The sequence below is a fragment of the Podarcis muralis genome, chromosome 7 (genome assembly GCF_964188315.1).
Source record: "Podarcis muralis chromosome 7, rPodMur119.hap1.1, whole genome shotgun sequence".
Taxonomy (NCBI): domain Eukaryota; kingdom Metazoa; phylum Chordata; class Lepidosauria; order Squamata; family Lacertidae; genus Podarcis; species Podarcis muralis.
In genome coordinates, this window is record NC_135661.1 from 54,558,964 (window position 1) to 54,577,940 (window position 18,977).

Below are 18,977 nucleotides of genomic sequence, written 5' to 3' on the forward strand. Positions count from 1 at the left end.
TGCAACTACCTGCTGCCAGCAAAGGAATCATGCCCCCTCACCATAATGGGCTGAGTGAGCTCTAGGTGCTTGACCCGACTGCCTTGCCTCAGAGCACCAAAGCAGACTCACTACCTGGCAGCACCAGAGAAGACCAAGGATGAGGGCAGGAAAGACTGCCTGAACAATCTTGGCACCAAATCGATAAACACACTATTTTGTTTCTTAAATTATGCTTGAACGAGATTATATTGGGCAAATATTTTGGAAGCTGCCCCGAGATATCCTTGGAGCTGTAAAGAATGATTTAAGTATTCTAAAATCAACACTTGTGCGCTCATGGCTACTTACCAGCCCAGCTTGGCCAAACAACAACTGTACAGCCGTTTTACATGCGCCCCGCCATGTAGAAGGGCAAACTTGGTTCAGCACTTCAGTCACAGGAGAGTCATCCCTTGGGGTCACTCCATTATGGCAGCCAGCTTCTTTAATTAGTTGTATCATCGTGTGCTGCAAAAACAAGAACACAAAACAAGATTGCTATGCAGGAAGCAAGCAAGTCATGATACCCTTCCCCCCCCCCCATGCATGCAGGCACTTTGGTAATTAAGCCATATATAAACACCTTACATAAATACTGATGACTGCAGTTATTACTTAAATCAGTGTTGTTCAAATTATGATGGTCCAAGCCCAACACTTCCTCCTGCGCCTGCTGTTTCCAGTGGTCACCAGCACCCTCATTCCAATGGTGATGTCTCTGTTTCATACTATATCTGTGTAGATTCCCTGAATTCAGGAGGAAACACACAGCAACCAGAGCTGGGGTTCCAATGGCTTATTAGAAGCAGCATGAGAATATGTGGAATGATCATAAAGGGGAGGCTGCTAAAGAAGAGAGGTGGGGGTTATCAGATCTATTATTACAAAGAGTGCTGTGGCACTCTAAATTTTTTTAAAAAAATGATGGAATAGGTTTTCATGGATTATTGTCCACTTCATCAGATGCATGGATTCTCTAATATGCATGGTACATGCCGCATATTGGAGAATGGAGGCTTAGATGTTCAGTGTTAAAATATGTATGTGTATTTTTAAAACTTCATATGAAAACCAAATAAAGTCTTAACCCAACTACCAGCTTGCTCAAGAATTTCAGAGTTGAAGGCAACACACTCTGGCCATTTCCATTGGCCAAGGCCCTTGGGAGGTTGCTTCTCCGCAACTCCCAGAAAGGACATCATTATAAGGGGGAGAGTAGCCTGGTCTCATCCAGTGTGGAGAAAAGGTTTGTGTCCTCCTCCCTGCCAGACAGAATATTTGGGTCCTGCTGCCAATTGTCCTGGGACTGCAGAAGCAAATGGAAAGGACACTCTGGTCCCAACCATCGGCCAAAGGAACAAGAGTCTCCAACTGCTATTCAAGAGAAGAAGAACAAGGGAAGGTCATCCTGGCCCCAGCTGGATTATAAATAGCTCACCCACTTCCTTCTGGCCTTAAAGAACTGGCCTCCCTCCTACACTATCTCTTCCCTTCCCTTCCATTGAGTGTGCCTTTGTAAGCCCAATAAGATATCCCAGCTGTTTTTAAAACCAATATAAGTCATTTTGGAAGACAACTGTCTGAAAAGAGGGATAAAATGATAGTAAATTAAAAAAAATATATATCCAGACGTGATGCAAAAGATACAACATTAGGACAATCCTATTTGAAGCTAACTTTTTATGAAACAATTCACCATGCTGAAGGTTCAAAACATATCTTTGCAGGAAACCTCTTGCACCAAATAGTGGCCCAAATCCTCCATCATGAATCACAGTTCCCTTTTTTCAAGCCACTGAGCTGTGGCCGATTTCTTTCCATACTAAACCAGGCCAATCCATTCCATACACTGCAAAAAGATGTGGCTGACAAAGAACTAGATGCTCTGGAACAGGTAACTCCAGTGCAGCAAGACTGTGCCAACATCATCATCATAGTTACAGCAGCTTAGAACTTTACAAGGAGAGACTTTGCTCTTGGTTGTGGCCATATGTGAGGATCTGTCTTCTGTCTCTCTTCACCTCTTCAGACAGAAGTGAGGAGGCACTTCATGACAAGCAGAGTCAACATGTATACAGTCATACCTCATGTTATGTCCGCTTCAGGTTACGTTCTTTCAGGTTACATCCAGCAGCAACCTGGAAGTACCGGAAAGGGCTACTTCTGGGTTTCGCCGCTCACAAGTGCACAGAAACGCAAAATGACACCACGCGCATGCACAGAAGCGCTGCGGGTTGCGCTCTTTTCATGTTGCGAACAGGCCTCCGGAACGGATCCCGTACGCAACCAGAGGTACCACTGTACACAAAACAAGCCAGCATGTGGAGGGGAAGGAGGAGCATTTAAGAAAACTGCCTCTAACTTTTGGAGAATGTTACCAGTAAGCTTTAAGGAAACAAGACACAAAGCAGAAAAGATGCATCACCAGGGCTGTTAGTCCCTTCAGCCAGAAGGGCTACAATTGGCTGAATGTGACCATTAACTTTTGGAACACAGTTTCGCTTGCAATCCAGTATCTTTTAAATACCAAAACACTAAATATTTACTGAATAAACTTGCTAAAGTGGGACAAGGTTTAAAATGCTTGCTTTGCATATAATCTATCAACACGGAGCTTGCTACCAACAAAGAAAATATTACTGGGTTTGATACAGATTTGGGGTACTTACCGTTTTGAGCTTCAGGTTATCTGCTGCCGACTCATTAAAGGATATTCCTTTTAGGAAGTGGGCACCTATCTGAACAGGAACTGTGGGGAGCTCACACTGAATGGGTTGAGAAGGGGTCTGTCTCCGGCCAGTCTGCTGGGCTTCAGCATCACTGCAACACCCCTTTTGAGACAGAACACCAAAGCAATGTGTCAGGGAGAAATCCATATGCAAGCAATTCAGCTTTATCTACAGTAAACATCTTTGCTGGAAAAAGATTGGGGGAGGGTGTTTACCTGCAAACTGGCTTCAATAGATTTTGGGTTCAAGTGGAAGCCAGCCTTCATCGCATATTCACAGTGACCCAAACTTTCCAATGCAGCTTTATATGCCTGATATTAAACAGATATATGTTTAATGTATCACATACCTGAATTTAAAACAACCACCATCCAATATCATCACAAAACCTTGCTAACCTAAAAGAGAAAATAACATCTTCCCCATGATCAATCACACCCTCCCTTAACTGAGGGGGCAGCTAAAGCTTCCAGAATGTCAGCAGTCTCTGCTGTTGGCACAGAAGCTCTCATTAAAAAGGACTTGCTCAGCAGCAACCCGACTTAAGTCCTCAGACTGCCCTACATATTTTATTCCATACTCACCCAAATGGTGATATAAAGATATAACTAACCTGCAAAGCACTGTCTATTTTCAAGTTCAATTCTTTTAGCTGGTGCTCAGGAATTGCCACACTCTGGGAGCAGAAGAGTTGCTGGACCTCGATTCCAGCCAAACAGCCATCACAACCCCTTTCTCGTAGCCGTGATGTGGCCTTCAAAGAGGACACAAAAAATGGATAAGACAAAATAGCAGTGGCTCAAAAGTGGCAAAATAAACGTTTGAGCCCCACGGTCACTATGGTGAAAGCAAACAGGAAGGGAAGTGGGTTATTTAATCTAGCTTCAGAATTTAGTTAAAGTTCTCAATTTAATCATCAGATTTGTATGACTGATTTTTCATTGCAGGGGGAGATGCAGCAGGGGGACTGCAATCTTTTAAACAAACTCGTTAACAAACCCTCATTATGGTAGCCAGCACTACTGTTGAGGTGGGAGGGAGAACTTTGTGTGTGTGGATTACTTTAATTAAATTAACAAATAATTACAGATACCAACACATTAAAAATACATATAAATGTTAAGATGAGTGTAAGCTGGGAATTATGCATGAAGGTAAGAGAATGTACAAAATTCAACCAATATATGCGCATTCCCTAATGCAGCTAGAAATACCACTCGACTTTACAGAGTACATTATACTCCCAACCTCATGGTGGCTTGCTGGAAACTCTAGCTTATCATTCTGTGGCCAAAGGCCTGATTTTCTGTAGAATTCTTCAGTCTTTTGGTAGTTTTAGAAACCAAAAGATTACCAACACACAAGGTGCAAGTTACCACAACTATGAAAAGTAAAGCCACTTTGACAGAACTAAATGTATGTTACCACCTTCAAGCCCTTGAGGGTTTTTTTAAGCTGCTTTGATGTTTTTTCTTACAATCAAGCAGTATACATTTTTTATGAAATATAAATGAATAGGCTATGCTTGGGAGCTACCTAGCAGCACCTGGGTGGAGACAGAACACTGAATTTTGGACTGTTGACCAGATCCAGCAACACAGCAATTACATCTTTACCTCAGCCGCTCCTCTCCATGACCGCACAGCTTCTTCTAGCTCAATTGTGGGACTTGCACTGGATGTCTCAGCCATATTAGAATTCTTTCTTTCCTGAGCTACAGCTTCCGTAAAACATGAATGAGCCACTGGTTGGACCTTCTGCAATGCTTGGGATAAAAACTGAAAATGAACCTGCATCACTGTCAAGAAACATCGTCCAAGTACCTATGAAAATGAAAAAACAAAAACAAAAGGATATTCTTCCATTCAGTTATTTGTAAGTGTGTTCTGGTGTTTGAACTAAATTTTCCCATGTGAAAATATATGATTGACATTCATACAAATACATTATTACCCTACATCTAATCTAAAAATTAATAAAAGCACAAAATGAAGCACTGGTTACTTACACTGAAGGCTCCATCCTGTGTGGCATATTGAGGGATCTAACTGAGTTGCCACTCCTCCCACACAATGACCTAAGTTAGTCATGTCCATTAATTTCAATGGGTCTACTCTGAGTAGAACTTAGTTGGCTACAACCCAGTATTTTGAGGATTCTGTGGTTAAATGCACTAGACACAATAACTGCAGTAAAGTACATTTGCTTGCCTCATTTTTGGAGTATGTAGCATGCACAAGCAGCCGTTCAGTCAGGCTATAAGAGAGGGAGACATGGGCCTCCACGGCCCCTTCCATCTAAAAGACCAGTAAATTACAGTTCTCTGTAACTAAGAGCTTGTTTCCCCACCCCTACCAATTCCTTTTCCTTTTGTGCCTTTTAGATTGTATACCCAAGGACAGAGACTGTATTATCACTGATAACTGTAACTTGCTCTGCAGCCTGTTTCAGCTGAAGAGGGGGATAAAAATGCTTTAAATAAATTTAAATAAGTATTTCAATAAGGCAAATAGATATACGACTTCTTTTTAGAATACGTTTCCCCTTTTAATAAATTCATTTACTGGCTGAGTTTGTCAAAATGCTAACAGCTAATTCTACTTAAGCAGAACTGCTGGTGGTAGTGGCTCCCCCTCCCTGCCCATTCCATCTAGTCTCCCTTCAACATTCCTTTATGATTCGATCATTTCCCCTCTTTGTACAAAGTTTAAACTGAACAGTTTAGGTATGCCGACTGGCCTCTCCAGTGCAGTTTCCTTATTTTAAGAAGTATTCAGCTAGCATACACACACACACACATACGTTAAAAAAAAAAGCAATGGTTAAGCTTGTCAATATGATTCTTATGGAAAGAATGACACTCTGATTCTGGGTTCTTACAGAATTCAGTTTATTTAGGCCAAGGGCTACTTGTCTCAAATTATTAGTAAAGCTTATTTTAAAAGTTGAAACTGATGAGACTCCAGAGCACACTCCAACAGAAAAGCTCCTTTCTTCTGGGGGCCACTGGTTAAGGCAAACAGCAAGAACACATTTTGCAGTACTGCAGACTATTTTGCAAGATTGCAGAAAGTACAACTCTAAAAAGGGATACAAATACAAATCTACTGTGTTGGTTCCCTTTCTAAAACATTATAGCTAAAGGGGGGGTGGGGTGGCAGCGGCGGTGTAGACTGGTATGGCTTAAGAGCCAGCCTCTTTGCTCACCATCCACACCTAACACAGGTGAAGGGAGTTGTTCTCACATCTACACAAAAGCCTGGATAACATAATCAACAAATGGAAGAAATTGCTGCTGCTTCTCACCTCCACCAAACTGCAGAACAAGCAAGAACTCAGGGGCAGGGATGTAGGGCTAGAATCATAGAATCATAGAATCATAGAGTTGGAAGAGACCACAAGGGCCATCGAGTCCAACCCCCTGCCAAGCAGGAAACACCATCAGAGCACTCCTGACATATGGTTGTCAAGCCTCTGCTTAAAGACCTCCAAAGAAGGAGACTCCACCACACTCCTTGGCAGCAAATTCCACTGTCGAACAGCTCTTACTGTCAGGAAGTTCTTCCTAATGTTTAGGTGGAATCTTCTTTCTTGTAGTTTGGATCCATTGCTCCGTGTCCGCTTCTCTGGAGCAGCAGAAAACAGCCTTTCTCCCTCCTCTATGTGACATCCTTTTATATATTTGAACATGGCTATCATATCACCCCTTAACCTCCTCTTCTCCAGGCTAAACATGCCCAGCTCCCTTAGCCGTTCCTCATAAGGCATCATTTCCAGGCCTTTGACCATTTTGGTTGCCCTCCTCTGGACACGTTCCAGTTTGTCAGTGTCCTTCTTGAACTGTGGTGCCCAGAACTGGACACAGTACTCCAGGTGAGGTCTGACCAGAGCAGAATACAGTGGCACTATTACTTCCCTTGATCTAGATGCTATACTCCTATTGATGAGGCCCAGAATTGCATTGGCTTTTTTAGCTGCCGCGTCACACTGTTGGCTCATGTCAAGTTTGTGGTCAACCAAGACTCCTAGATCCTTTTCACATGTACTGCTCTCAAGCCAGGTGTCACCCATCTTGTATTTGTGCCTCTCATTTTTTTTGCCCAAGTGCAATACTTTACATTTCTCCCTGTTAAAATTCATCTTGTTTGTTTTGGCCCAGTTCTCTAATCTGTCAAGGTTGTTTTGAAGTGTGATCCTGTCCTCTGGGGTGTTAGCCACCCCTCCCAGTTTGGTGTCATCTGCAAATTTGATCAGGATGCCCTTGAGTCCATCATCCAAGTCGTTGATAAAGATGTTGAATAAGACCGGGCCCAGGACAGAACCCTGTGGCACCCCACTAGTCACTCTTCTCCAGGATGAAGAGGAACCATTGATGAGCACCCTTTGGGTTCGGTCAGTCAGCCAGTTACAAATCCACTGAGTGGTAGCATAGTCAAGACCGCATTTTACCAGCTTCTTTACAAAAATATCATGGGGCACCTTGTCAAATGCCTTGCTGAAATCAAGGTAGACTACATCCACTGCGTTCCCTTCATCTACCAGGCTTGTAATTCTGTCAAAAAACGAGATCAGGTTAGTCTGACATGACTTATTTTTCAGAAATCCATGCTGACTATTGGTGATCACAGCATTCCTTTCTAGGTGCTCACAGACTGTTTGCTTAATGATCTGCTCCAGAATCTTCCCTGGTATTGATGTCAGACTGACTGGGCGGTAATTATTTGGGTCCTCTCTTTTCCCCTTTTTGAAAACAGGGACAACATTTGCCCTCCTCCAGTCTGCCGGGACTTCGCCTGTTCTCCAGGAATTCTCAAAGATGACTGCCAGTGGTTCTGAAATCACATCTGCCAGTTCTTTTAATACTCTTGGATGCAGTTCATCTGGCCCTGGAGACTTGAATACATCTAGACTAGCCAAGTATTCTTGTACTATGTCCTTAGTTATTCTGGGCTGTGTTTCCTCTGCTGAATCATTTGCTCCAAATTCTTCAGGTCGGGCATTGTTTTCTTTATCGGAGAAGACTGCGGCAAAGAAGGCATTGAGGAGTTCAGCCCTTTCTGTGTCCCCTGTTTGCATTTCACCATCTTCTCCTCTGAGTGACCCCACGGTTTCTTTGTTCTTCCTTTTGCTACGAACATACCCATAAAAGCCTTTTTTGTTGCTTTTAACCTCTCTAGCAAGCCTGAGTTCATTTTGTGCTTTAGCTTTTCTGACTTTGTGTCTACACGTGCTGGCTATTTGTTTGAATTCCTCTTTGGTGGTTTCCCCCCTTTTCCATTTTTTGTACACATCCTTTTTAAATCTTAACTCAGTTAAAAGTTCTTTAGATAGCCACCCTGGCTTCTTTAGGCACCTTCCATGTTTCCGTCTCATTGGTATTGCCTGAAGTTGTGCTTTTACTATCTCCCTCTTAACAAACTCCCAGCCATCTTGAACTCCCTTTCCTTTTAGTATTACTGTCCATGGGATCTCACCCAGCACTTCCCTAAGCTTTATGAAGTCGGCTTTCTTAAAGTCGAGAAATTGAGTCCTAGTATGCTTGGCTGCTCCTTTCCGCTGTATAGTAAACTTCAGAAGAGCATGATCACTCGTGCCTAATGATCCTTCCACTTCTACCCCACTAACCAGGTCATCAACATTGGTTAGGACCAGATCTAAAATGGCTGTTCCTCTTGTTGCTTCTCCCACTTTCTGGACAATGAAGTTGTCTGCAAGGGCAGTGAGGAATCTGTTTGACCTTATGCTCTTGGCTGAGTTTGACATCCAACAAATATCCGGGTAATTGAAGTCCCCCATTACTACTATCTCCCTTCCTTTTGCATGCTTGGCCATCTGTTCCAGGAAGGCATCATCTATGTCCTCCGTTTGGCTTGGGGATCTATAGTAAACTCCCACAATGAGGTCACTGTTATTCTTCTCTCCCTTAATTTTGACCCAAATGCTCTCACTTTGGCTTTGAGGTTCTAAATCTTGGATCTCTTCACAGGTATACACATCCCTGACATATAACGCCACTCCTCCTCCTTTCTTGTCTGGTCTGTTTCTTTGAAATAGATTGTATCCCTCCATTATTACATTCCAATCGTGGGATTTATCCCACCAGGTTTCAGTGATTCCTATTATGTCATATTTAGTTTGCTGTACCAGGAGCTCAAGCTCATCTTGTTTATTTCCCATGCTTTGCGCATTAGTGTAGAGACATTGAAGTCCATTAATCATTCCCCCGTGTCTCTTATTTAAGGATTTTCTCCTCCCACCACTAGGTCTGCATGCTCTTTGCTCCATTCGGTCTATGACATTTGGATGATCATCTTCATCAATTGATAGACTCCTACCTTCAGGAGCACTGTCTCCCTCCCCCACATTAGTCAGTTTAAAGCCCTCCTGATGAGGTTTCTGAGATTTTTTGCAAAAACATTCCTCCCAACCGTTGTGAGGTGCAGCCCATCGCTTGCCAGAAGTCCATCTTCAAGAAACTGCATTCCGTGATCTAAGAATCCAAACCGTTCCTGTTTGCACCATTTGCGAAGCCAGTTGTTCACTTCCACTATTTTTCCCTCTCTCCCTGGGCCACGTCGTTCAACTGGGAGGACAGATGAGATGACAATTTGTGCATTTAATTGCTTCAATTTCCTGCCCAGAGCCTCGTAATCTCTTTTGATCTTCTGGAGGCTATTGCTTGCAGTGTCATTGGTTCCCACATGAACCAAGAGGAAGGGGTATTTGTCAGTGGGTTTTATGATTCCTTGCAGTCGTTCAGTTACATCTTGGATCTTAGCCCCGGGGAGACAGCACACTTCCCGAGACATCTTGTCAGGCCCACAGATCACTGCTTCTGTTCCCCTCAGTAGGGAATCCCCTATCACCACTACACGCCTCCTCTTAGGTCTGGTCGGGGTTCTTCTGTGAGCTGTCGGTTCCAAGGTCGCCTGGACATTCCCAGAGGACTGCCTTTGCTCCTCGTCTTCATATACCTGATCGACTGTAATGAGGGAGAGATCCTCAAATGGAGTCTGCTCTTCGTCTTCCATGCTAGGGGAAGGAGTCTCCCCTGTCTAAAATGTTGGGAAGCTGCTCTCAGTAGTAGAATACTGAGCTAAATGCAATGGTCAGACTCAGTACCAGGCAGATTTCTGTGTTCCTGTGCTGCTGAACAAAACAGATTTGTGGACACCAGCTAAAGTGTCCATTGAGTGTTTTATAATGTAACAATATAGAACTAGGATGAAATTCTCTCTGCTTCTTTCCATCTCAGGGCCAATTTTATTATCTGTTACACAATCTGAATTGTGACACATGTGTGTTCACATACATTTTTGGCTCCATATGTAAGCAATGGATGTATCCTGGGGCCTGGATTCCTGCAGCATAATGGTAAAGTGCTTGCCTCAAACTTTGTGCTGTGCGTTCTGGGAACAGGCAGTACTGATACCGTGTACCTGAAAATTTTATAACATGCCATGCAGCCCCAATTTAAAAAGACAACCCTGTAAGGGCTTTTGAATGTCATCATCTTGCTTACAACATGCTACCAAGAGAAAATAATAGGGAAGTAGGTGAACACTCTTGGGGGCAGCTTTAGACATCATGCAGGTCAGAAGCATGAATGACTTGCACTCGTGACTGTCATTCAAAGCTGCAAGATGCACGTCTCCCCGTATTTTGCAACACTACTTTCCCCCTCCAGGGGGGTGGAGACAGACAGGGACGGAAAGAAAAACATACACATCTCCAGGCTTTGGACAAGTCATGGAAATGTTGTGATACAAGCGAGTACAAATGAGATACTTCTGCCTCATGCCACATTGAAATACACCCTAAGAAACAACAGAGGCTTACCAGGACAAAAACTGCTTTTAACAGTGTTTATCACTTCTCTCTAGTTGAGAAATGAGTGTGCCAATGTGGTGACTGGAGTGCTGAAGACCCATATTCAAAACCCCACTCAGACATGAAGCTGTTAGTGAACTCTACAATGTTCTCTAACAGCAAAAGCCCACCATTAGGTTGAAAAACTTGTATGTATATTTAGTTGAGCCAAAAGAATGTCCTGCATCTGACTACTTATGCATGTCCTGTACAGATGGCAAAGTAGCACATGTGACACAAGCAACTGCAGCTATGCAACCAAAATAAAGTGACACCTGTCTTTTTTACTTACTGCAGAAATACTTAAAGGCAAGACGATGTGACAGGAACACACACACAAAACCCCTCAAGATGTAGCTAACAATGGCAATCCTACTGGATAATTCAGCTAAGCTCACTTTCTTAAGAACACAAAATCCTTTTTCAAAACACATCAGCCAGAGCACAAGTCGGCTGATATGGGAGAAAGTGCTCTGAGATATCTAGGTTCAAACTGTTTGGGGCTTTAAAACAAAACACTAGCGCTCTAAATTTGGCTCAGAAGTGGACATGTAGCAAGTGATCCCCTTCTAAAACTTTGCAGATATGATTGGAATGATCTTCCCCAATTAAATTCCTAGCAGCTGTATTCTGAGCTGACTGTTGCTTCTAGGCAGTTTTCAAAGGCTGCCTCCAAAGGCATCCTGGCACCCTACTCTTCTAGAGGATTATGACTCTATCAATAACAGGTTGAATCCACACACACACACCCGCCCTGAACCAAAAACCCCCACATACCCACAACACCTCTATCTTGTTGGGACTGAGCTGCAGCTTATTAACACTCAATTGCAAATTCCAGACAACAGCTCAGCACTTCCACTACCTCACCTGATTAGGAGAAACACAGCATACTGAAACCACTCTATTCCAAATTCCCAGATGGCTTTCCCCAATGGCTTCATATAGATAGCAAACAGCATAGGAGACAAGATGGAATCCTGCAGGACAAAGCCAGCCATGCTAACTAGAAACTTCCCAAGGGCATTCAGGAATACATTGGATTCCGTAAGCCTCCAAAAGTGTGTCATGTTCCTGAATCTCCATGCTTGTATTTTTAAACTCATTGCTCCTTTGAATGCCTAAGCTATCCATTAAGTGAATGGACTCTGCAGTACCATAGTTACATTTAGCTATACTCACCATGGTGCTTCAAAGATTAGATATCGGTTAAATGGGTTTTTACACCACTCTTCAATAAAGGCTTTCCAATCAGAACACAATAATCAACAGTGGTTTTTGAACGGTACCTGTGCTTATTTTATATACAGTGGTGCCTCGCAAGACGAAATTAATTCGTTCCGCAAGTTTTTTCTTCTTGCGAGTTTTTCGTCTTGCGAAGCACGGTTTCCCATAGGAATGCATTGAAAATCAATTAATGCGTTCCTAGGGAAACCGACTTCAGACCAGGTCTGGGGACAGTCTGTCCCCCGACCTCTTCTGAAGGCTGGGGGGGGGGGGAAGAAGGGCTTTTCTTCCCACCCCCAGCATTTAAAAAAAAACCCGGGACAGCGGAGGACTTCTCCGCTGTCCCAGGGAGATTTAAAAGCCCCCGGGAAGGCAGGCAGGGGGGACAAAGACTTTTACCCCCCGCCAGCCTTCAGAAGAGGTCCTGGTCCCCGACGGCTTTTGAAGGCAGGCTGGGGGGAGCAAAGACTTTCGCCCCCCGCCCGCCTTCAGAAGAGGTCCTGGACCTCTTCTGAAGGCGGGCGGGGGGCGAAAGTCTTTGCTCCCCCCTGCCTGCTTTCCCGGGACAGCGGAGAAGCCTTTCTCTGCTCTCCCGGGAAGGCAGGCAGGGGGGAGCAAAGACTTTTGCCCCCCGCCGGCCTTCAGAAGAGGTCCAGGACCTTTGCTCCCCCCGCCTGCCTTCAAAAGCCGTCGGGACAGCGGGTTTAAAATCGCCCCGGGCGCTGCGTTTCTCTGTTCTCCCGGGAAGGCAGGCAAGGGAGAGCAAAGCCTTTTGCCCCCGCCCGCCTTCAGAAGAGGTCCTGGACCTCTTCTGAAGGCGGGCGGGGGGCGAAAGTCTTTGCTCCCCCCGCCTGCCTTCAAAAGCCCTCCGGGACAGCGGAGAAATGCGCCGCCCGGGGCGATTTTAAACCCGCTGTCCCGGGGTTTTTTTAAATGCTGCCGGGCGTCAGCGCTGCCGCCCGGCAGCATTTTAAAATCGCCCCGGACAGCGGAGAAGTCCCCCGCTGTCCCGGGGTTTTTAAAAAACCTCTCCGCCCCCCCGCCAGGCTTCGGAGCAGCCTTCCGAAGCCTGGCGGCGGGAGGAGGTCCGAGGACAGTGGGGAAGAGGCGCTGCGCTTCCCCGCTGTCCCGGAGATTTCCCTATGGGCTTTCGTCTTGCGAAGGAAGCCCATAGGGAAATTCGTTTTGCGAAGCGCCTCCGCGACGGAAAACCCTTTCGTCTAGCGGGTTTTCCGTCTTGCGAGGCGTTCGTCTTGCGGGGCACCACTGTACATTTAAGCTGCAATGTAATTCTCAAATACTTTATTTCCCTCTGAACTTACTGTTTACATTTTTCTTTACACCTATGTGTGTGTATACCTTGCCAACAAAAGATCACACTCCAGTCATCTGATGAAGTGGACAGTTGTGTTTAAGATTCCACAAAACACTGTACATTTAAACGGCTGCTTCTCTTGTGTATATGAGGATTTTTTTCTCAGATTATTAGATAAGATATTGCAATATGCCATATCAATTCAATTTTTTGTTTTAAAAATATAAGGCTGTCACTGTCATTTTAAGACACCAGGCAGACAGTAAGTCAGGTGCAGATGTATAATTAATACTTTTTCTATCTTCACTAAAACAGCACAAAAATGGAATGGGCTCCTCCGGTTGGACATCTATAATACAGTTGAACCTCTGTTTACCTAACCCTCTGGTTACATAAACTTCGGGATGCACGCGTGGCAAACGAAGTATTTTACTGGGTTTCGCCACACTGCTTGTGCAGAAGCAGTCCTCAGGTAGCAGAAACCTTGGGATCCGACCGGACCTCTGGAACGAATCCTATCCGCAACCAGAGGTACCACTGTATTTGTCCACTGGCTGTGCTCACTGAAGCTGACAGGAAGTGGAGTCCAACAGCATCTGGGAGGACCACATGTTCCCTATCCCTGGCTTAAACCTTCTCTGCAGGTCTTGCAGATACCAGGCAATTTAAGGAGGTGGACAGAAAATCAGTGATATCAGTGTTAACTCACCTCAATGTCCTGTAGGCTGAATTCCTTTTGATCTTTAAAGTTCGCTGCTCCAGCACTCAGTTCCATGAGCATTTTTGCTATTTCTGGTTTTATTGCTGCTGTGAGTCGACTTGCTGCTTCCATGACATGTTCCTGCACGTCTTTCAGTTGCATAGCTGCCTTAGAATAGTGCGAGTTCCGAAATACACTGCTGAAAAGATCTGTAAGGAACGCGCTTGCACGGCAAAATACATTGAGTGCATCCAGATATTTGGAGATTCCCTGCTGGATGTCTGCAATTGGAGTCGCATGGTTGCAGCCGCCAGCAGCAGCCGGAGAAATCAGAGGGGATGTTGTGGCTGGAGATGCTAAAGGTGCACTCAGAGTCTTGCCTAGTTCTGGCACTTGATACTGCTGGTGTTGCTGCACCTTTTGCTTGGACCCGCCAAGCAAAAAGCGCCGCTTGTAGTCCATTTTACTTTCTTGTGCACTGCAGCAATACATAAGGAAGTACTTGACCAAAGGTTCCTTGAATTAACAATCCCTCCTCTTGAATTGCTCCCTTAGAAATAGATCTATGTGTAGCAGTAGTAGAGTATGCACATAATTTTCATAGGAGGCATTTCAAAAACAAAAAAGATAGGTAATTTGTGTCAGCAGTGAGAAAGGCAGCAGGTTTACTGTCTTTGTATTATTCAGTGTTCAAATGCAGCACTGCTGCTATTACAAACTATAATTGTAAAAGCTAGCTATGATAGTTTTTTAAAAATACTTTATTTTCCACTTAGCATTCTATTGTGTGCACTCAAGATACAATTTCAAAGCAGGGGGCAAAACAAAACAAAAAAACCAAAACAATCTGTTGCAGTTTTCCTGCCAACACATTTTTGACACCTGACGTTAACATTAATTTACACTGAAGGAACTTAATTTTTTTCAAAGTAATATAATAGTTAGAAACTGCTTCAAATAGTATTAGGAGGGGATGAGCAAAATCACTGTTCAACAGTGACTGTTAACAGAGACGTCTTTCTTTGAAGAACCACTGAGCCTTCACATCAGCAGATCTAACAGCTTCTTGGTTTGACAGAGCCCGTCAGTCAAATCCGTTTGAGTTTCCCATCTTAATACTGAAAAAAAATATGGAAATTTTTTTCCTGGAGACTTTGCAAGTACACATTATTCAGAAAAACTGTTTTGTTTTTATTGCAAGTCTTTCCACCTTTCCTTCCGTGTGCTGAGGTAGTTTCCTTTTAACATTAATGAGTAGTGCTTTCAGGGAGCTTCTCTCGATTGTAGAGCCCAAAGGATGCAGAAATGTATTTAAGGCCTCTAGGTCATTCCTAAGCAGGGGGAAAAACAGGAAAAAATTATAGGTAAGTGAGCTGTTTTATTTAAGTGCTAAGTCCCAACTCTCTGGGAATAATTCTTTGGAAGTAAACTATTATGAACACATCTGAACATGTTTATTTTCTCTGTGCTTTCATGCAGTCCCTTTCACTTACAAACCAATCCATAGCTTACTTATTAAACCATTCATCTACTTGTAATATATTTAGTATATTTAAATGGGATGCTATAATAATGGATGTTAAAACAAAATACTGTACAGTTGTCTGTTGTACTGTTAAGTACACAACTACTGCATAGTTTCATTCCTACTTGGATGGTCGCTCCCAGAGGGTAATACTTGGGGAGTGCTTTTCAACTCTGTGGAGCCTTCAGTGTGGAGTTTCTCAGGGCTCAAATTTATCCCCGATGCTATTTAACATTTACATGAAAATGCTGAGTGAGGTCATCCAGACCCCAGTGGGCTGTCAGCAATATGTTGATGACACACAACTGTATTACTCCTTACATCTGTGGGTAAAGCAGTGGATGTGCTGAACTGATGTCTTGCCTTGGTAAGGGACTGGATGAGAGCCAACAATTGAAGCTCAACCCAGATAAGATTGAAGTACTGTTGGTGGGTGGTTCCTCAGACCAGATGGCAGGGAGGTTGCCTGCTCTAGATGGGGTTACAGTCCCTCTGAAGGAGCAGGTATATAGCTTGGGGGTACTCCTGGATCCTCTGCTGTCACTTGAGGAACAGGTGGCCTCAGTGGTTCAGAGAGCCTTCCATCAGCTTCGGCTGGTGGTCCAGCTGCATCCCTATCTGGACCTGGATAGTCTAACTTCTGTTATCTATGCTCTGGTAACTTCTAGGTTGGATTACTGCAACACATTATAAGTAGGGCTGCCTCTGAAGATGGTTCAAAAGCTTCAGCTAGTGCACAATGCAGCAGCCAGGTTGATCACAGTGACAAGACAATCTGAGCATATTGCACCGACTGCATTGGCTGCCAGTTAGTTTCTGGGCCCGACTGAAAGTGCTGGTTTTGACCTATAAATCCTTAAATGGTTCAGGACTGCAATACCTTAAGTACCGTCTCTCCCCATAGAAACCCGTCCCAGACACGGCGTTCATCATTGGAGGCCCTTCTTTGTGTGCCTCCTCCATTTGAGGTCTGGAGGGGGGCAACACGAGAACAGGCCTTTTTTGCAGTGGCTTCCCTTTGTGGAATGTTCTCCCCAGGGAGGTTCGCCTGGCACCTTCATTATATATTTTTAGGTGCCCAGTAAAAACAACCCTCTTCAAAAAGGCCTTTGGCTTATTAATATTCTACAGCATTTAAAATGTGTCTGTGGGAGGGAGGTATTGTGTTGCTGTTTTGTTTTATTTATTTTCATGTTTTTATCCTGTATTTTAGTCTGTGAACTGCCCTGGGATCTTATAAAAAAGGGTGGTATATTAATCAATCAATCAAACAAACAAACAAACAAAACTAACTACTGTAACTAAATGAGTAGAATTAGATTAAGGATACAAGGAAGGGTGGAGGTGCTGGTGCAGGCCAATATTTGGCCACTGTGATCCAGCAGAATGCTTTATTTATTTACTGAATTTATATCTTGCCCTTCCTCCCAAAGGAGCCCAAGTTGACAAACAGATCCACAATTTAAAAACAAAAACAAAGCAAATACTGGTGGTTTGTTGTTGTTGTTTTTAATTACCCCTGCAGTTCAATTAAAGAAAGAGGAGGTGAAAGAAGGCTAAATTACTTCCAATAATGCAAAATATGTATTTCTCCCTCCTTCAGCTGGGGTTTTGGTTTTAAAGAAGGGAACTCCAATAATGAATTTTATAGACAGCTAAATGTTTGTGATAAAAAGCTGCTTCTTTTGCTGGCTTGCCATGCTCACAACAAATAGTCAAAGGCTGCTCTTTTATGAAGATTTTTCAACAGCACTACTGACATTAGTCTTTCGAAATCACTTTAATGGAAAGGTATGAACTCTTCCCTTTGCCATCTATAATATACTCCACCCCAGCTTGAATTTAATTTAATGAATTTATACCCAGCTTTTTGAGAAAATCCTCAATAAAGTGGCTTACAATATTTTAAAATACAAATCCATTTCATGCAACCTTTTAACACAGTCAGTACAGTGGATGCTCGGGTTGCGAATGTGATCCATGCAGGATGCACGTTCACAACCCGCAGCGGCACGTCTGCACATGCGCGACCGCCAAAACCCAGAAGTAACCTGTTCTGGTACTTCTGGGTTTCGGGGGGTCCGTAACCTGAAAAAACACAACCTGAAGTGTCTGTAACCCGAGGTATGACTGTAATAAATATTAAAATTATCAAAATCAGGATAAAATAAATTAGGCATACCCACCCTAATCAAAATGGGACACGGGTGGCGCTGTGGGTAAAAGCCTCAGCGCCTAGGGCTTGCCGATCGAAAGGTCGGCGGTTCGAATCCCCGCGGGGGGGGGGGGGGCACTCCCGCTGCTCGGTCCCAGCGCCTGCCAACCTAGCAGTTCGAAAGCACCCCCAGGTGCAAGTAGATAAATAGGGACCGCTTACTAGCGGGAAGGTAAACGGCGTTTCCATGTGCTGCGCTGGCTCACCAGATGCAGCTTGTCATGCTGGCCACGTGACCCGGAAGTGTCTCCGGACAGCGCTGGCCCCCGGCCTCTTGAGTGAGATGGGCGCACAACCCTAGAGTCTGGCAAGACTGGCCCGTATGGGCAGGGGTACCTTTACCTTTACCTTACCCTAATCAAAAGCTTTTGAAAAAATATAGGCTTTTAAAGCCTTCTTAAATACTGAGAGAAATGGTGCCTTCAGGCTCTTTGTATTTGTTCTCCATAACTTCAGAACCACCACCAGAAGGTCCAATTATCAACCCACATCAGTCTAATTGCCTTTACTGGCAGGCACTAAAGTAAGGAAGCCCTTCTAGATCTTAAGGTATGGGTCAAACAATACAAGATGATGATGTCTCTCTGCAATACACACAGTGTTTTGGAAACAAATTATTTAAGTAGCATGCTTCCCAAAGTAATCACTATAAGAGAACCCCTATTGCAAACTGACATTTTGGGATGGCACCGCTTCATAACATCTTTCAACAAATAGCATGTTACTAAGCATCTCATTACATCACATCATCACAGCTGATCAGTCTAGGGGTTTCTACTATTGTTAATGCATTATCTTAAAAATGAACCAGTTATTTTTATTTCTTCATTTTCATGCAATTCTTCAGCCCACATATATTTCTGTTTCACATTTACAATTGTTAGCCTTTTATACCAAGCCAACTTCCTCTGATTGTGTTGATGCAAATGGGTTTTTCTGACACTGAGCTACTGTAATAAAATATATGTAACTTGGAATAATTTAGAAAAATCAAACTAAAACACAAATCACAAAAATCTAGAATGCATCACACAACTTTTGTAGTATTTTCTGCATGTACTTGCAAGGTTAGGAACGAAATAGCAGTAAGTAAATAAATAAAGTATAAATATGAGCATAGCAGTGCTTAATAGGTCTTATCTGCAACGACCACAAACAAAATGCTTAGAAACAACCATACAAAACAAATAGCCAAAAAGTTGGGACAGGACTTATATGCATGTGGCTGTAATAGATAAACCTCATGACAAATATTAAAAGCTGCCAACATCAATCACATCATTACAAGTCAAAAAGGAAGGCATCGACATCAAGGTTTCCCAAAAGTGATGAAGAATGCCCATCTATTTGTAAATCATCCTGGGATTTTGTTCAGA

At 43.6% G+C, this 18,977-nt stretch overlaps 1 protein-coding gene across 2 annotated transcripts in view; it reads right to left on the reverse strand.

The window, feature by feature from the left end:
• The window catches only part of GARRE1 (granule associated Rac and RHOG effector 1), a 64,669-nt gene that overhangs the window by 15,739 nt on the left and 29,953 nt on the right, over window positions 1–18,977 (reverse strand). For both annotated transcript variants that reach the window (XM_028739372.2, XM_028739371.2), the window contains exons 2-7: window positions 13,871–15,192; window positions 4,367–4,573; window positions 3,364–3,504; window positions 2,966–3,061; window positions 2,691–2,852; window positions 331–489 (exon numbers count right to left, since the gene is read on the reverse strand). In XM_028739372.2, the coding sequence (XP_028595205.2) occupies window positions 331–489; window positions 2,691–2,852; window positions 2,966–3,061; window positions 3,364–3,504; window positions 4,367–4,573; window positions 13,871–14,353 (1,248 nt within the window). In that variant the 5' untranslated portion in view covers window positions 14,354–15,192. The remainder of the gene's footprint in view (window positions 1–330; window positions 490–2,690; window positions 2,853–2,965; window positions 3,062–3,363; window positions 3,505–4,366; window positions 4,574–13,870; window positions 15,193–18,977) is intronic.